Source organism: Chenopodium album, chromosome 13, assembly GCF_948465745.1.
Source record: "Chenopodium album chromosome 13, dcCheAlbu1.1, whole genome shotgun sequence".
Lineage (NCBI taxonomy): Eukaryota > Viridiplantae > Streptophyta > Magnoliopsida > Caryophyllales > Amaranthaceae > Chenopodium > Chenopodium album.
The window spans coordinates 1,052,362-1,071,396 of NC_137846.1; the positions used below are offsets into that span (position 1 = coordinate 1,052,362).

Genomic DNA, 19,035 nt, shown 5'->3' on the forward strand with positions numbered 1-19,035 from the left:
AAGTATAAGGTTAGAATTAATTTACTACATTGATTTGAAATTGTGGGTATGATGTGAACCTAAAGAATTCACGGCGTTACCGATAAGAAAGGTGAAATATTAGGTTAATGGCAATTTCAAAAGGCACATAGAGATGCCTAAAACACTAAAAACAGTTCATTTAGAAAAAAAAAAAAAAGAATTTGTATGAGTAATTTACCATGAATATTCCCTACTATAAGTGAAATTCAGTTAACAATCTCAAAATCTACTACTACGGCTTTTTTTTTACTCATACAAGTGATCAAGGTAGACCACCATGCATATAATTGGCTCATACAAGTGATCATATAACCTATCTATCCATTTAAAATTACTTCGTCCGAGTACTTCATAAGACTTAATTTTATAATTAATGCTGCATTAAAATCTTGAATCTACAATAAATTTTCTTAAAAAAAAAAACAAAAAAACAAAAATATGATGTTATTTATTGATGTCACCTAAACTTCAACTCCTTTCTTGATGACCATAACCTTCAAAGACTTTGAAAAGTCAATCCCACGCAACACCTTCTTAGCTTCCTTAAAAAAACTCCCCATTCTTTTACTCATTCACTCTCTCTCTCCTTTGATCCTCTCTTCATAACAAAAACTCAAAACTAAAACAAAAGCAAAAAAAAAAAAAATGTTGTTTGATCGAACAAGTTCATCAAAATCCTCATCAACTTCGACATCACGTAGTTGGTCAGGCTCGAACTCGAAAGTACTAGCAATCGAATGCATTAGAGGGACTTCAAGAGCCGACGAATGGAGTGGGGGATTACTCCAAACCGGCGACATCGTTGAAGAGATTCATGTTGGTGAATTGATCCTACGATCACCGTTTAAAGATGGTAACTCTGGTGTTCAGAAACAACTGCATAAGTGCTTCAAGAGCAAGGAAACTGCGGTACGAGTTCGAGTTCGACGCGGTGAGCTTGACTCTGCTGTGTTGATTGGTTGTATTGTTCCTGAAGGGAGGAAGAAGAAGCAACAGTATGTTTTGAGAGCTATTGATGATCCTAATTATGCTGTTGCTTTTATTGATCGTTCTGAGACTGAGTGCTTACAATTACAAGGTAATGTATGTGGAGATTTTTTTTTGTTGCGTTGACTTCTTTGTATCTCGATAATTTTATTCTCTCTGTCCTCCGACTAAGATTGTCTTGTTTTACTCGAAAAGCTATTTCAAAGGACGATCTTGGAGAACATGTTTAGGAAGGTTGATTTTGATTTGTGGTTTATTGGTTTTTAAGTCTAGCTGGCTGCTATGATTAAATAATTGAATTCATGTTTAAAGTTTTTGTCAGTCCTAGATTTTAAGCTTAATTGTTAATTATTGATCATATTTTGATTATTAATTATTCTCAACTTGTTTGATTATATATGAACTTTATGAGTAAGAATGACTATATTCATAGCTGATAACAATTAGGCAATTAGCAGAACAATAAAAAAACAGGAATTATATATTTATATGAACTTAATTATGTGATTTTTTAGGATGTATATATTTGGAACATAAGAGTTTGCATTTCTCCGTTCCAATTAATTGCAACGTTTGACTTTGCATGACTTGCAAGACATATCTGACTATATGTAATCTTAGTTATATAGCCCTGAAAATTTTCATTAAAACAAATACAGTACATCAAGATCACATTTGAAGATGTTCATCATAGTGTGTTCATTACAATTGAGGTAAAAAAATTCGAAATTAGATCGACTTTGACAAGTCAAATATTCCATTCAATTTGAGTGTCTTCTTATCGAGTCCACTTGATAATTATTGGAATAACTTTAATGTTGATAGAGTAGGTAGTTATGTACGATTGTACTTCCTATGAAATTGAAAAGGACGTTTATCGAGTACACCAAATTTAGATGTTTGGCCCAATTTGAGAATGCAAAAAAAATTCAATTCAACTGTAATTATGATCTGATACACGTTTCTTCCTCCTCGGTATTTTGTTATCTTGATCTCTAATCGCAGCTTCTAGGGACTCCAGGTTACATCATACGTTAAACAGTACTCAAATCGAGGATGGTTATGTAGCCTATCCATGGGAACGGAAGATGCAGACAATGCTACGAGTCCCAAATTCAAGCAGTTTTTTCTCCATACTGTTCTTGCCAAAGGCTTCGGAAAAAGGACGTGGGCGTTATAATGATGTGGAGGATACTATTGCTAGAGCTAATGCATGGTTCAACGCGGCTCAGGCATCAGGGGTTCCAATAGCCTTAACAAACATTCAGACCGAATCTTTACTTACGAAGGTATATTTTTACTCGAATATGCAGTTCAGTATGTTATTATATAGCCGATTGCTTAGTTATGTTTATGTGATCGGATTTAGCTAGTCTTGATGTTGCTTTTACATTGTTGGAGTAAAACGAGTTGACAGATTGGAATTGTTTTCTTGAATACTGCTGTTCAAATTGTAAATTTGAAATGTTTTTTTTTTTTGGTGTTTTGAGTAGTCGAATATCATTCATTGTTTTAAGATCTTGGTACTTATTCCTACTTGTTGGTTGTAAAAGCTAATGAATACGAGTAACGTAATAAGTCTAATAATTCGTCCATCTCAACATCATTTGCAACAGATTTCTGGTGAAACAGCTTCTTCCACAGTGAGCACTTCATCATTGTCAGATTTGCCAAATCTTGCCAATGCAAGCCTATATGGATTTGAGGACTACCACGGAGTCGACATTGGAGTAGTCAGAGCAATTCGTCTCTGGTACTCTCCCATCCTAGAGTATCCAATTGAGGTTGACATAGAAGAGGGTGATGTAAAGCTCGGCTTTGCTGTAAGTCGCACTGTAGAGGTAAGTAAACGTAAACATGCTATTGACTCATTTCTTTCTAAAGTTTTGGAAGTGTGTTGCTAAATGCTAACATATTTGGGACAACATTTGTAGGGATTTATATACATATCATCAATTCTAGAAGGTGATGGAAATGTCCCTTCTGCAAGATCAGGCCTGAGTGAGTTGTATAAAGAAGCATCAAGAGACTCTAAGCTTCTAGTGATATCGCGAGTAAACAACCAAAAAGTCCTTCCTTGGATTGTTTCTCCATCAAGTGCTATCCAATGCTTTGATACCGTTTCCCTTAGCCAGAAGCTATCCTTACACCGCCATGCTCGAGCACCCTTGCTTTTCCATGTTTTGATGCAGGACTCACAATTTGCTTCTAATTCTCCACGATCACAAAGTGGTCCTGCTCCATTAGCTATGCCAGTTTGGCCTAACAGCCTTCAGAGTCCTCGATATTCTGATGGTGATCATGAACAACCTCCTTCACCACCCTCGGGTTCCCCTGGTGCTGGACTTAATGGTGGTGGAACTGAGATAGGATTGGCTAGAGATACGGCAGGGGAAGAATCTTTCAGATTTCATGATTTCGCGCTGCCTGCCAACTGGGTGTAATGTGTATCTTGAAATTTATCTATGGAATGAAGCTTGTGCAATATGATGGGATTGGAAATTTGACAAGTCCTTAATTAGTTCTTAGTTAGATCATAAAATAGTGCCAAAAGACTAAATAATTTAGAAAAAAGTGTGGAAGCAGCAAATTATGTTGCTGCTTGTATATACAGGTGAGTGTTGGATGGATTTCAAGTTCAGTCTTCTGTGATTGTGGCAAAGTGATGTGTGAGTGTTAGTGATGCATTTTGGTGAATTTGTGTATGTAATGATAGAGTGAGGCATTTTGGTGAATTTAATTGGATTAATTTGTTAACATTAAGCATGGACTTTTGTACACGGGATTGTTGACACTTAACATTGTTTAATCGTATATTTGCTCTATGTTACAAGAACATCATTACGTTTTTTACATTATGTTACAAGCATTATATTTTTACTTGTAAATTTAACTTAAGAGGTCGAGTTTTTTTTGAATTATACATACGATTCATGAGGATCTCAAACTTACCACATGCAACAAATTAACTATGTAAATGATACAACTAAGTAACAATATATACATTCGGTGCTTGTTTAGCATCTAAGTTATTAGATTGGGTCGTATTTGGTTGAAAAATCATTTGGGTTGATTTTGAGGTCAAGTTAATTAGGTTGATTCACATTTAGTGCTATTTAGTATTTACGTAGTTAACACTTAACGAACATTTCCACACTGAGAGAGTCAAATTAAAGTTATACTTCTTTTAAGTTTTAATAAGTTAAGCACTATTCACAATGATTGTGGTCTTGGGGGGGTGGGGAGGGGGGGTTAACTCGCGACTTATATTACTTGTATATTGTTTTGTTATATCAACTCTTTTTTTTTGGACGGGATGTGTTATGTCAACTCTAATTTAATCCCTTAAATGAATCCCATGATGCTTGATCCCTAGATCTCAAGGATACGAGGTGGGAGCGATGCCACTACTCCATCACCTCAATCTCAATTAATATTTTGAATTTAGTTTGATGTAGTTGACTAAACTCATTATGTATTTTTTACTACGGAGTACTCTGTTTTTTATACTCAAATCGCAAAAATGGAGAGCAAAGACCAAGTACGGTCCCTAAACTTTGGTATAAGTTTGATTGAGGTCCCTCAACTTTCAAAAGTTTGATTTTGATCCCTCCACCACCACTAAACACTTATTTCGGCGAAAAAATTGATGACTAGGCAAAGTTTAGGGACTAAATTGCTGAATTGTCAAATGAAGGGGAAAGTTTAGGGACTTTGCCCATATGACATGTCATTTTATATTAAGAGTGGTGAAAGTTTAGGAACCTTGACATTAGATATTTTTTAAGGGAAAAGTTTAGAGACTCAGCAAGACATGTGGCGTAATGAAACACCACAAAAATAAAATGACGCGCTTTGGTCTTCGCTTTGCCCCAAAAATAAAACCACAATAGTAACCTCCACCACCACATCCACCGCCACTACATAAACCATCACCATCACCATCATTACACCACAACTGTTTTAAAACTAATAAAAAAAAAACCAAAATTTCCAACAAATCTAGAAAAGCCAGTCAAATCGAAAAGAAAAAAAAATCAAATCGAAAACAATTAGTTTTGAATTTAAGAAAAAAATAAATAAAGGAGTAACCCATGTCAAGTTCACGAGACGACCACCACCTTGAAGTTTGGATAATAATATATACTTATAATTTTATAGGTTATAGATCTGGATGTATTGGTAAGTTAGAGGCTTGAAAATCTAGAGGTGGTGCGTGGTTTTCAGTGAGAGTGGTGGCGGTGTAGGTGGTTTTCGCTGAGAGTGGTGGGGGTATTGGTCAATCTCAATGCGAGTGGTGATGGTTTTGGTGAGAGTGATAGAGGTTTTGATGGTTTTCGGTTGGGTTATTGATGGTTTTGGTGTTTCATTTTTTATGGCAGCAATGTTAGTGGTTCGTTGATGGTGTTGGTGGGGGTTTTGGCGGTTTTCATAGGGAGTGATTGGGTTTTGGGTGATTTTAGTGGGAGTAGTACAATGGGGAATTTGGTGGTTTTGGTGGGGGTTTAGGTTCCGGTGGGAGAGGGTGGTGCTGGTGGAAGTGGGTTAGATATGTAGGGTGGTGGAGCTTTAAAAATAGGGAAGGTAAGAAGTTGAGGAGAGAGAAACATAAAGTTATTAAAATTAATGTGTGAAATTAAATAAATTCAATATTAGATAGAGAAATAAAATAATAGTATTAGATTTTTTTTGAAGGGAAATAATAGTTTAGATTAATTAAGGGTATATATGGTTAATTAACATATTTAGTAGCAATTGAAAAAAAAAAAAAAAAAGGCAAAGTCCCTAAACTTTGGTCCAGTCAGCATTAGAAGTCCTTAAACTATAATCCAGTCAGCAATAAAATAAGGCAATGTCCTTAAACTTTGCTAACTCAGGGTCTGTTGACATTTACTGAGCTGAACTGAACTGAGTTGAAATGAATATTTTATGAGAAAGGGAAATTAGAAGCTGAACTGAACTAAACTGATTGGAGCTGAACTGAACTTAACTGAACTAAACTGAAATTAAGTAAATGTGAACTGACCCTCAATTTACTAGCCACCACAATTGATGAGTCATTGGTGATTAAGGGACCAAAATCATACTTTTGAAAGTATAAGGACCAAAATTAAACTTTTGACAAAGTTTAGGCACCGTTTTTTATGTTTACTCCAAAAATGGACAACACCCTAATCATATACGAGTATTTTTTTTTGGTTAAGGCCTAAGGGGTGAAATTCTATGCAAGGTCAAAAACTCTTTCCCAAGTCCATCCAAGTATCCAACGAGTAATAACTACGGAGTAACAAGTTAATAACATCTCACAGCCAGCTGGCTTCTATCAACAACTTCAAAAAAATAAAAAAAGAAAAAGACTAAATTCTCATTGGTCCTTCAATAAAAACACGGATCGCAATCCATATCCCTCAACAAAACACCCTCACAACCGTCGATTAAACCCATCTTTAATCCAACGCTTCTCATTCATCTCCCCAAATTCTCTCCCCTAAAAATTTCAAAAACTCCCGCTTCCTCACCTCCCTATATAAATCCCCCACCCACCCCCTCTCATTTCACTGCAATCAAACAAACCCAATATCAATCTCAAATTCTCAATCACAAAACTCAGAAAAAAAAGCTTGAATTCAATCAACAATGGCGAGAACAAAGCAAACAGCGAGAAAATCAACCGGAGGAAAAGCACCAAGGAAGCAACTCGCAACAAAAGCAGCTCGCAAATCAGCTCCGGCAACCGGCGGCGTGAAGAAGCCTCACAGATTCCGTCCAGGAACAGTTGCGCTTCGTGAGATCCGAAAGTACCAGAAGAGTACCGAGCTTCTCATCCGGAAACTTCCATTTCAACGATTAGTGAGAGAAATCGCTCAAGATTTCAAAACTGATCTTCGTTTCCAAAGCTCTGCTGTTGCTGCTCTTCAGGAAGCTGCTGAAGCGTACCTTGTTGGATTGTTTGAGGATACTAATTTGTGCGCGATTCATGCTAAGAGAGTTACGATTATGCCTAAGGATATTCAGCTCGCTCGTAGGATTCGTGGAGAGCGTGCTTAGGGTTTTTATTTTAATTAATTAATTAATCGTATGTTTTTTTTTTTTTTTTTTTTTTTTTTTTGTATTAGTGGAATTAATGGTGGTTTAGATGTGATTAAGGACGGTTAATTGCTTAAATTAGGGTTTGTGTTTTGGTACTTTTGGTTATGTAATGTAAAGGCTGTTCTTCAGATCTATTAATCAATGAAATCTGCGTTTTATCAGCAATTTCTTCTGAATTTACGCCTAATTTCTCAATTGTTTTGATTTTCTAATTGCAAAAATAATGGACATTGAGTTGATCTGTTAATTTAGAATATCAACGTTTTATGTGTTGTTGGTGCACAGTATGCAGTATTCAGTGCGTCGCAGAGTAATATTCCCTTATTGATCTGTTTTTTATTTTTTTTTAATTAATTTTCAGAAATGAAAACAGGTTGCTAATAGTGTGAGCGGCAAGTGAAAATTTGGCGGGAAACACAATAAAGTGTTAGCGATTTACGCTATTACGATCTGACACTTTAGTAGAAACCATTTTTGGTGTAAAACCCTAACAAGCAGTGAAGTAGGTTGAAGCAGAAGTCGGGGAGAGGAAAGCTACAAATGGATCGATATGTTGTGCCAATTGAATCTTCTTCTACAAACCTTAAGCCAATTAGAAGGTAATTTATCACAACTTTTTGTTTAATTTGTTGATTTTGTTGGTGTAAATTGATAAATTCATGGGAAGTAGTTTGATTGTTTTTGTTGATAACTTGTATATTTACTGGAATTAGCCTGATATTTCTGGTGATAAATGCTAAAGTCACTGAAATTTGTTTGATTTTGTTGACGATAATTGATAAATTTACTGGAATTGGTTTGATTTTGTTGTGTCTGAAGGCCTCGTTGGAAGAGAACTGCAATTGAATTGAATGGCTGTATTGAATCTAAATACAAGCGCGAAATGTGTGGATTATTGGTTCAATCTTACTCTCAGGTTGGAAAATATAGTATAAAGATAATGAACTGTTTGCTGTTTTGGTTTGTTTTTCACTGGGTTTTGTAGAGATTGCTTTTCTTAATGTGTGTTCTTTTGTTGTGTAAAGATTGGCGTGTTTCCTCATCTGTATCATATTGATGGACGTCCTTGTCAAACTCATGTATGCTTTCTTGACTTTGTCTAATCATATTTTTCCAAGGCAACAAGGAACTTCATATTTGATTGGAACTGTGGTTAATCTCATGCAGATGAATCGAGTAATGTCGTTTGCTGGCTTGGATCATCAGGGGTCCTCTAGAAGGTTTGTGTATCTCTGTTTACATTGTTGTATAGAGTATTTGGTATTGAAGTTCTACTTGACTTGTTGCTGTATATTAGTCGTGGCATGCTCTGTGATGCGTAGAGTCTGATTTGATTCTATGAGAAAACATATACAAGTATAGAGTATGTTTATTCTTTCCAACTTAGTCTACCTGGTTTGATGGATTATTTCTCTCTCGCATCCCTCATCATTATATTCCCTTCTGAATTAGTGAATAGATATAGAACCTTATATGTTCACCGCTACAGTTCTGTTTAGTTAATATTGGGCTGTTGCTGGCCTTGCTGCCGTAATTTTGCTGCTATCTGCCTAAATTTGCAATGCAAGCACTCGTTGTGATATCATTTTCTATGTATTTGCCACTCGTCATCTTTATATCTCTTCTCTCCTGCTGTGCCTTGTTCATCAAAAACTACTTTTGCCTTGTCAATTTTTCAAATGAATTTGTTTCTTCCTTGTTCAAATGAATGCCTTACTTCCTTGCAGGCATGGTGTATCTGCATTAGAGTTTGATAATCAGGTAACAGGGACCAATATCATATCTCAAGTTGTTTTCCAAATCCTGGCTAGATTGATGTATGATTGAAAATAGTATTATTATCCTATACTTTAGTTCTATTTGTTACTTGAAACATCTTGTTCTCTCATCGTTACAGAACTTACGTGAAACATTGCTAATGGGGTCCATTGCACCTGTTTCATCAACCAAAGCACAAAGGTCTAGTTGATTGTGTCATAGCTTAAGAGTCATTTTTTTAGAAAGTAAGAAACATGAATCATTCAAGCTGTTTCATTGAAATTTGGATTTTATAAAATCACACTAGACTAGCTTATGCAGCTATGCTATTGTGTGATAGGCCCTTGTATGTACCTTTCACGCTATCTTATTGAAGTTTGGATGTTAGAGGCATATGATAGACTAGCCTATGCTTATTGTGTGATAGGCCTTTGTTTCCAGAACTGAGCTATGTACTTAAAACTTAGTTTTAAGAGTATCTTTTACTTTGCATGATTTTAGTTACTACCTCCGATTTTTATTAGTTTCAACTTTGAAATATTTTATATCTCACAAATAATACCCAAAGTTGCAACTAATAAAAATTGGAGGTAGTATAATTTCTTGTTATTGGCACTTTATTTTATTTTATTTTTTTATTATTATTTTTTATTCATTTATTTATTTATGTGGTTTTCTATTTTATTATTTGCTGTACAATAGGGGATATACTTAGCTTCGGTGACAAAATCTGGCTGTTTGATGGTGCACGACTTTGAATCTCTTTACTGCCAAAGTAATGTGACTTCACCATGTAAGTTTCTGATATATATTGGTCAGTTGACTTAAACTCAAGATGTTTCTATGACGAGGTTATAGTTTATGCTGTAAGAGACTATCAGGTTCAGCTCTCATGTAGTCATCTTTCAATTGAAATCGTTTATTTGAACATTGAGTCTCCCCTCTCCCTTGCATCTGTGCTTCATGTGTTGTGCATTTTTACTACCTTATACAGAAACTTGATTATCTATCTGCAGGGTGGAAGGAGGATGAAACTAAGCATCTTTTGCACATATCTACAAGTAGGCATCTTGATTCTGTTCGATGGAATCCTGCTAACCAAGATGAGGTTGATTTTTATACACGATATATGCATTGTTCTGGTTTTTATCAAATTTGTGTTGGATGGATGCATTGGGTGAATACAACATGAACCAAAGTTGTTCTATGCTGTGCCTTATTGTATTAAAAGCGTAATTTTTGTGTTTCACTGCTTTATATCCTATGATTTCTAGCGATGCTTTTAAGCAAAAAAACTCATACACACGTGCTTACATTCTAGTTGGAAAGCATTGCAAGACTGTTTTGCTAATTCACGTAATGTTGGTATACTCTGTTTTCTGCTTGATTTCTTCTTGGATCTGACATTTGCTGTGGTTCAACTGATTTCTACCTATGCTCCTAACTTCCTAGGCACAAAAACTCAGAACACATGCTACATAATAATTGGAAAGCATTGCATGACATTTTGCCAAATAACTTAATGTTAGTTAACAACTTAACATACATTATTATCTGCTTATTTTTATTTCCTTGGATCTGACATTTGCTATTGCAATTTGCAATGGGGCTTCAGGTTGCTTGCACCTCACTGAAGAGCTGTGAAGTATTAATTTATGACATTGGTTATGTCTCTTCCGACCCTGTTGAAGTAAGATTTAAGTGCTCTTCCCTTACCTTTCTCTGTTGAGGCTCCCAATATCCCAATATTTCAAAGATGTTTTTTGTATTATAGTTTGTGCAATATATCATTTTAAAGATGTCTTGTTATGTCGTTTCTTTATTTCATTCTTTCTTTCTTTCTGTTTTTGTAAAAATTCTTGGTATTTAGTTTAAGTCCCATGTTAGTGTAAGTTCTACCCATGATATTGGTGTTTCTACTCATTCAGATTTTGACAAAGAAGGCTTCTGTCACTATCCATGGTTCTGATATCGCGACAGGTTTGTCAGATGTAGCTTTTACATCAGACGATTCCAGGTGAGTTGATGTGTGGCTTAATTTCTAACACATGTTTAGAGAAATTATGTGTTGGAAATTTTCTTTTTCCCTGTCTAGTCCTCTCTCCAGAACCTATCTCGATTGATATTGTATCGGGTTGTTTGTTTAGTTTGGTGTCCTGTCTTTGTTGGCCTTTTGATTCCCCCCCCCCCTCTCGGGTGAGGCTAGGGGTCACCATTTAACTAAAATGTCAATTTAGGGAGTCAAACTGTCTAATTATGAATCTATTGCCACAAGTAGCTTCAGGAAGGTGTTTAGTGTTGATAGTCTTATTTCTCTTATTGTCTAAGGCACACTTAAGCTGCTACTGCTGCAACTAGAATTAGTGACTATCAGATCAGAATAAGGCAACTTTATTTTTGTACAGGGCTCAGACCAACAACTTTGCTGGTCGACATGTTCTCTTTTATGTAACCATCTCATCCTGGTTGAAGTATTGGATTGATTGCTTCTATTGTGTTCTATGATATTGACAGAGTATTTGCTTCGGATACCTATGGTTCAATCAATATATGGGATAGAAGAAGAGGTAGTTTTCCATCTGTTGAGCTGACAACCAATTCCCACAATGCTCTGAACAGTATACAATTGAATGTCGAAAATCAGGTCTGTACAGAATTTTCTGGCCCTTGTGTTTGTATCATTTATGTTCCTAGTGATCCACCTCAAACATGAAATCCTCAAGTTTATATTTACTTTTTAGATTGTTTACTATTATGGCATTATGCTGATGTTGAAAATGGCTCGTTCTGAAAAAACTGCACACGACTAATGATGTATCCTACAGAAGAATTAAGTATGTCACTTATTTTGGTACCTTTTGAATATCCACAAGTCAGAAGGGAAAACCTTGCATATTGGACTGGAGAGGTGGGGGGGGGGGGGGGGGTAGGGGTAGGGAACCGTGCCAGGAACTAGGTACAAGAAATTGTCTTCTATGTTTATATTTATTCTTTAGGTAAGGGTCAAATTCAAAAATTTTATAATAAGCTGTTATATTGGATTTAGGTTCATAATTATCTACTTATGGAGTATGATACAGTTGTACAGTAATCAGTAGTATGACTTACACCTTTTGAGGCACTTGAGTCATAACACAATCAACCTTAATACCATACAAGTATCAAAGTGCATAAAGTGTGTAATACGTAGTTTAAAATATTTACTTATTATATATGTAAAATCAAGAAGTTTTAGGATTGAGAACTTAAAGAGACTAGTAGTCGATCTAGTTTATTGTCATAAAATGTCACATTGGTAGCTGTTAGTATAAGTGGCTTCTGATGTCTTTTAGAGTCTGAACCTATTCTGTTGTTGTATACTTTGTCTGTTCATTATTTCTTCCATGTGGTCCCTTCAATAACCTGATTTTAGTTTACTGGTTTCAGATTGTTTATGGAGCTGGTAAGCAGGGCATGATATATATGTGGGATCTTCGTGGTGGAAGAACATCAGCAGCTTTCCAGAGTCATAAAGAGGTTGAGAAAAACAGCTTCTGATGCCTATCCCCTCACTTTTTTTCGCAATGTGGACATTAGTAAATCATTGCAGACTCACTATTATTCTGGGTCTTAATTTTCATTGAACCACATTTATTGTATGGCGAAACTTTACCTAGAATAATACTCTAGGTCATTGTGAAGTACTGTCATAGGGATACATTATGAAAGGGGATTTTTGTGGATTAAATTGGTTATTTCCAGATTATCATGGGGCAGCTTTAGTTTTTATGCCAAGACAGAGCAGTGTTTTGATCATTGCAGTTTAATTTATGCTGTTTGTTGTGTTCAAATATAGGCATATCATCCACCTATGGCATCAGTGAAGGTCTCATCATTGCTAGAGAAAATCAAGTCATTAAAGGTATTCAAAGAGGGTACATCTTAAATTGTTTGTTTTTCTCAATCTTGTGCAAAACAATTTACACGAAGGAGATGTCTAATAATTGTGTTAATATGGATGCACATCCTTTTGCTAAAACTGAAATATATTTGTTGACACTTGTTAGATCTCTCAGCCATGTTTCATATTTATTCGCAGGCGCAATCGGATATTGTTCCCAAGGATATACACTCGATCAATTTGGATCCCACTTCTTCTTATCGTTTGGCATTCCACCTTGATGATGGATGGTAGGTTTTTAAATAGTTATCCTGTCTCTGGATGCATTAGAAACTTTTCAAATTTTGATTGTCATATACATCACTCAAGTCCTTCATAATTTTTTTATCGACAGTTACCTAGTTTAGCTTTGTGGTAAAGAAGTCAATCTTCGATTCTGTTCAAGAATCTTTTAACTTGACCTTGAATAATAGTTTACTTTGACCTTACTATAGCATATTCTATTCATTTCAGTCATATTGATTTGAAATTCTGCAGGTCGGGCATTCTTGACCTACATACATTAGAAGTGACACATATCCATTGCCCTCCACCAGCCTGGTTGTGAGTATATCTCCCTATCCAAGTTGCAGTGACATTAAAATTGCTTCTAATGGACATTATTTTTTGTTCATTTTGAAATTTAGGACTGGCTCAGACATAACTAATTTATCGTACTTCATAAAACCATCCTGGCTATCCACAAATTCAGTAAGACTTTCTTTCGATATATATTTGGAGATAACTTTGCATTTGACGATTCATGAATCTATGTCATGCTCACCGTTTTCTGTATAAGTAGTTCTTTATATTGGTTTTGATCCAATGCCCTCCTTGTTCAGATATATGCAGTTGGGTCTGCATCAGATAAAGGACTACACCTTCTAGACTTCTTTCCTGATCCAAGTTCTCCCTGCCATGTGGACTGCAGGTACAGAATCTGATTGTCTTTGGGTGAATCCTGAATGTTTCTATGGCTATGTTATGATATTCACTTTCTGTTTACTGCTTAGTGAGGAAATGGTGAATAGTTCCAGGCAAAACGGTTTTATTCCTCTGTCAGAAGATGTTTCTGCTTGTGCTACACATCCACAAAATGGTTTCATTGTAGCTGGCACCAAGGTCTGCTCTCTTGTGCTTTGCTTTTTAATTTTCTCTGACTGTCATGGTTTACTTTCTTAATTAACCAAGAACTTGAATGATTGTCGCATTGTGCCTTTTTCTTGAATTAATGGATCCATTTAGCTCGTGAAAAATTTTAACATTGAAGAAATTTCATTGTTGAACTGCCCATATGGCATATGACTACATGAGTACCCAAGGGGGTGAAAGATGGTGCTTTGGTTCGGGCCATCTAAAGCATTAGAGAGCCCCAATATACTTTTCAACAATTGTTTTATTCAGTTTTCTCATATTTCTGCATTTGTTTGGTTTTAGCAAGCATCTTTGCTTATGATTGGCCAAAGAAAGAAGAGCTTACATGGGGATGAAGGTCCTTGAAACAATTGAACCTTGTGGAAATGATATAAGACTGACTGTCAAGATCTCAAGCAGCAGATCCTTGCCATGATCAACAGCCATGATGCTTTCGAATTTCCGAAAGTCACCTCCTTTGAAAGTGCAAAATGAGCATGGCATTAAAGGGTTGAAGTCAGTTGGAGCTCAGGGAAGAATTATCAGCTTCTATTGCCAAAGAAAGTGCAAAATACAAGACTTGATTCATAACTTGGGATTGAATTCATCTTGTGCTTCTTCATCATTCGTCCTCCACGTCATTCATCATGTATATTTTGAATTGTATCAAGCTAATAAAACTTTGTTGTAACATAAATATAACATGGTTATAGGTTTATGTATGTATTAGTAAAATATAACATGGTTCAATTGCACACGTAGTTGGAACTTGCAGGATAGTGTAATATTGTTGGAGAAGAAAAAGATTCAATTTTCTTTTTATTTATTTATAATAAAAAAATTGAAGCATAATTATATGATTAAACGACTTCTGCTAAACAAACTCTTATTGTTTAAACTTGGGGAGTTGGGGTTATTGAGGTTCATGATGCATGTGCTTACACAGGGAATTATGAGAGTTCAAGTGGTGTTGTCTATTCAACAGTAGCAAAAAGATCAAATAGAATTTATATACAGTATTTTTTTTGATTAAAATTATATTGTCATACTGGCAGTATGATTGTACATTAATCATCAATTTATAATAGAGTATAAAATACGAAGTATATTTTTAGGCTTCAACCATCAACTTAAGTTTCTAGGTAAGTGGATCTTTTATCATGATATCAGAATTTAAAGTTAACGTGAAAATGGAAAATAGTTTAGGATACATGCTTGTTTGATTGAGAAAAATAAATAATTATGGGAATTTGTAAATAAGCTATTGTTTTTTTTTTTTCCTTTTTTTTTTAAAGTTTGGTAGACAACAAAAAGATGAAATGAGAGAAATTAATGGTAAATTAACGATATCAAAAAAGGGAAATCAACTAATTAACTACTTACCTCTTTTAAAAGGGAATCACCCTAACCCTATGATCCAATCTCGAATAAAGAGTTTTGAATCGAGCTCAAGTTACCCCAAGCTCGGTCTCTACTCGGTTTGTTATCACCCCTAAGTAACGCATTATATTCTTAAAAAAAAAGAAAAAAAAAAGTAACGCATTATATAGTTAGGTCTCGTTCTATTCACCTTATTTTTGCTGAACTGAAATTATTTTTGTTAAACTGAAATTATTTTTACTGAATTTCTATTATATTTCTTCTTTAAAGTTACTGATTTTTAATAAACTGAAATTATTTTTACTGAACTGAACTTATTTTTACTTATTTTTTTAAGGTGAAGTAAACAGGACCGAATTAGTACAAGTTGTAACTCTGTAAATTGGGCGGTTCAGTCTCGCTGTTTTCCCCCAGTTCCCGCCAAGGTCAGTGTATGAACTGATATTCATCTTCCTCTCTCTCTCCTCTTCATCTATATGCTTCAATAACTTTCATTACATCTTTATTTTGAATTTTCGTGTTACATGTTACCTTAATTAGGGTTTTATCGATGACTTGTATGATGAACAATTTGAAATTGAAGTCGATTAAGCACTAAATCATGCTTAGGGTTTATGTTTATGATCCGATTATATTCTCACGATTTTACCGTCATTTTTCATTCTGCTTGAATTTACTTGTATGATACTGAGAAAATGTCGAATTTCGGGATTGCGTGTACTTTTTTCAATCTATGTGTAGTTACTTGTTGTAAATTCAATTGTCGATTGTTGTAGCTGATTATAAGTTTATTGTCATTGTCAATTGATTAAATGTGTTTAGATGGAAATAATTTGCTATATAGCGTTCTATTGGATGCAAATTATGCAATGTTTGCCATTAGTAATGTTTTGTTGGAAAAATCGGCGTGTTTTGATTGTTTTCTTTGATCCATGTTGTTAAATCTATAGCTTTGTTCAGTAATGTGTGGTAGTTTGTATATTTTTGGATATCGAATTCTGATTTTGGATGGAAAAGGAACAGAAAGTGATGTAGTGCTACTAATTAATTTGAAACCATATGTAGAAATAATTTTCTAATAAGTTTTTTCAGAATTGGCATTGGGTGGATGTTCCAAGTACCTCGGGTTGTTTTAATTGCTAACAATGGAAATATTTTGTGCGCATCTGCCAAATGAACTACTGCTTGAATTTATTATCCAGTCTGATGTGAAGTTTTCTGCCTTTTGGTAGTGCTTATTATGTCTGAACTAGTGAATTTCATTAGTGTCTTCCTCCTGGTTTTCTAGGTTTTGAATAAGGTTGCCGAGTCAAGAAGAGTGGTAGAAATCAAGATGAATTTAACTGTGGTAAGAGGTAAGAGAAATCTGGCTTTAGTTTATTTTCTCTCTTTTCAAGCTATATTGCTGTTTGCTGCTTCTTTTTCTGTGTGTGGGTTTCTGCCAATTTAAATATAATAACTGAAGTATATATGCATCACACTACTAATTACTTCTATGCTGGTGCTTTTCTTAGATGACTAACTTCCCACTCCTAGATGTATTAATTAGTTCATCACTAGGGATTTAAGATTGCGACTGACCACCACAGCTCCTTGTTGGATTTCTTTCTGCTTTGTCTATTTGCTTAACATATTATTACTGTGGTGTAATGCCGTGGTTGACACTTTTGAGTTTTGATGCACAAACATGATTCTTCTTGTGAGTGTCGTTCGATATATAGTGCAGTCAAATATAGAAGTAAATGCATAATATCCTACCAGAAGAGGTAGTATTATAGTTCAGTATTTAAAGTGGCATTCATGTTTCCTTTTGGTTGGTGTAGTTGAGATTTATCCTCTTGTGTAGATCAGAAGGAGAATTATAGAGTATAAAATCTACTGAATTTGTGCCAAGTTCTCTCTTAATAATCTCTGAAAGATTTAGTTTTCTGTTATTGTCACCTATCATTCATATGCATGATATCACTGATACCCTGATATGCAGTTCTCGGAACCTGCTAAATATAGCACCTACTTGTTTACTCAAAAATATTTTAATGTGAGTGAGGTGGAGGTATGTAGTCTCACCACCAAATATGAATCTGGTGCAAGTAACTTCCATTTGATTATGCCGGCATTAATTTGGTTTGTGGTTTGTCAACAATTTAGCTAAAGGCTATGCCAAGGCATGGCAAAGAAACCTTGCTGCAAGGCAATACTGTTTAGGCAATGAGTGGTTTTGCTGTTTGTTATGCATTCAATGTTTGCAACTCTTTTTAAATCGTAAGTTGGGACCGTAGATATTTTGTCACTTATCAATCTTTGGGAGGGAAGTAGATATAGAAATTGTCATGTTTTCTTTTTTTTTTTTTTTTTTTTTTAAAATCTTTTGTGGCTAATTGGATCAATTTAGCATATAATCATTGTCTTTCGTCTGTTTTGAAGATGATGAGTAAACGTACCTTTTGGTTTAGCGATATTCAAGTCTTATAACTGTGATGTCTGTCATTTTTTTTTTTTTTCTCTTTTAAGATCTATGTAGCTATATTCTTATGGCTAATTGCACTTATTAATCAGTATCTAGGCTATACTTAATACATATGATAATATGAAGGTTCAACCAGCATATTTAGTCATGTGAAGTTGGTATGCTCTTACCTGTAGTGAAAAGTGTTAATCACTTTTGTTTGCAACTAATTGGATCTGTACAGCTGAACTAGTTGTTTATGTACTTCACCAGTCAAAGATCTTAGCTGCTTCCAAACATCTTTTCTATGTAATTCTTAGATGCATGCTACTCTATATAGTAAGGAACATTGGTAAATCTTTTGGTTTAAGATACTACAGTATGATTCTCTTCACAAAATTGAAACTTCAGTCATGTAGCGTGATTATCCGGAGCTGTCCATTTATTAGCACTGAATACTGATGCTATCACACTGTTAAAAGGGAGTTTTGGTTCCTCAATCCTCGCTTACTGATTTTTGGTTGAAATTACATATTCTTAACAGAAATTTGACAAGACTTCTGAATCAGAAAAATCTACTGCGTCTGGTTATGTGAGATCCTTAACTTTCAATTAACTTAAAATCTTATTGGTGTAGGATAATAATGTGTGCCTTCATCTGAAGGGGCTGTGCTGTGTGTAGTATACTAGTGTCAGGGGTTAAGTGTTTGAAGAAATTTAACAAGCTTGGGGTTCAATAATCTAGAAACTTTGTGCTGTCAAATTGTTACTTTTCTTTTCTATTTTAAGAAAGGGTCTAAGTGGGTAGGATTCACCCCTGCCAGACTGCCATAGGCTGGAACCGTTGAAGGGAGGATAGATGCTGCTCAGATTGTTCCGTGACATTATTTTTACCAAGAGGCTTTCTTCACTTCAACCAAAAGTTTCATAAGGATTTACCAATTCATGCAAATAGTGTGAGTTGTGGAAAGGGTAGCCCCAGGTTTTATTCTAATTGTTTGGTGTGTGTGTGTGTGTGTGTGTTGGGGGGGGGGGGGTTGGGTGGGTAAAGATCTAATCCTATTTCATATTAGACATGCATTTATGGTTAAAGCCTCAGATTAAAGAGTTCAACAACTGATTTGTATTTGAAACCCATTTTTGTTTTTTTTTAAACTTTGATTCTCATATCCCCTCTGCGGAACGAAGGACATAGCAATTTATATTCTATTATTCTTTGTTTTGTGGGTCACTTGCACATCACCGACGATAAGCATTATCAGACTTGCTAAATCAAATCTGGCAGGCTCCTCTTAGTGAT

At 35.0% G+C, this 19,035-nt stretch overlaps 3 protein-coding genes across 3 annotated transcripts; all 3 read left to right on the top strand.

Moving 5' to 3' along the window:
- Positions 1 to 620: 620 nt before the first annotated feature.
- On the top strand, positions 621 to 3,767 carry LOC145575859 (uncharacterized). The gene is made up of 4 exons (XM_081633650.1): positions 621 to 1,099; positions 2,014 to 2,297; positions 2,625 to 2,849; positions 2,943 to 3,767. The coding sequence occupies exons 1-4, from the start codon at positions 667 to 669 to the stop codon at positions 3,450 to 3,452; spliced, it is 1,452 nt and encodes a 483-aa protein (XP_081489776.1). The 5' UTR covers positions 621 to 666; the 3' UTR covers positions 3,453 to 3,767.
- A 2,812-nt stretch (positions 3,768 to 6,579) lies between these two features.
- On the top strand, positions 6,580 to 7,263 carry LOC145574166 (histone H3.2). Its single transcript, XM_081631905.1, has one exon. The coding sequence runs from the start codon at positions 6,646 to 6,648 to the stop codon at positions 7,054 to 7,056; it is 411 nt and encodes a 136-aa protein (XP_081488031.1). The 5' UTR covers positions 6,580 to 6,645; the 3' UTR covers positions 7,057 to 7,263.
- Positions 7,264 to 7,332: 69 nt separating this feature from the next.
- Positions 7,333 to 14,678, top strand: LOC145574165 (uncharacterized). Its single transcript, XM_081631904.1, has 18 exons — positions 7,333 to 7,697; positions 7,918 to 8,014; positions 8,124 to 8,177; positions 8,266 to 8,318; positions 8,826 to 8,859; positions 9,559 to 9,649; positions 9,873 to 9,964; positions 10,472 to 10,546; positions 10,785 to 10,873; positions 11,371 to 11,500; positions 12,283 to 12,372; positions 12,692 to 12,757; positions 12,935 to 13,026; positions 13,274 to 13,339; positions 13,423 to 13,486; positions 13,618 to 13,706; positions 13,789 to 13,897; positions 14,213 to 14,678. Exons 1-18 carry the CDS (start codon positions 7,639 to 7,641, stop codon positions 14,273 to 14,275), a joined length of 1,413 nt encoding a protein of 470 aa, XP_081488030.1. The 5' UTR covers positions 7,333 to 7,638; the 3' UTR covers positions 14,276 to 14,678.
- The last annotated feature ends 4,357 nt before the right edge of the window (positions 14,679 to 19,035 follow it).

Coding starts and splice junctions, on each gene's coding strand:
- LOC145574166 (XM_081631905.1), top strand. CDS start 6,646: ATGGCGAGAACAAAGCAAACAGCGAGAAAATCAACCGGAGGAAAAGCA.
- LOC145575859 (XM_081633650.1), top strand. CDS start 667: ATGTTGTTTGATCGAACAAGTTCATCAAAATCCTCATCAACTTCGACA. Junction 1,100..2,013: donor TGAGTGCTTACAATTACAAG/GTAATGTATGTG, acceptor CTCTAATCGCAG/CTTCTAGGGACTCCAGGTTA. Junction 2,850..2,942: donor CTGTAAGTCGCACTGTAGAG/GTAAGTAAACGT, acceptor CAACATTTGTAG/GGATTTATATACATATCATC.
- LOC145574165 (XM_081631904.1), top strand. CDS start 7,639: ATGGATCGATATGTTGTGCCAATTGAATCTTCTTCTACAAACCTTAAG. Junction 13,340..13,422: donor TGCCCTCCACCAGCCTGGTT/GTGAGTATATCT, acceptor TTTGAAATTTAG/GACTGGCTCAGACATAACTA. Junction 13,487..13,617: donor CCTGGCTATCCACAAATTCA/GTAAGACTTTCT, acceptor CTCCTTGTTCAG/ATATATGCAGTTGGGTCTGC.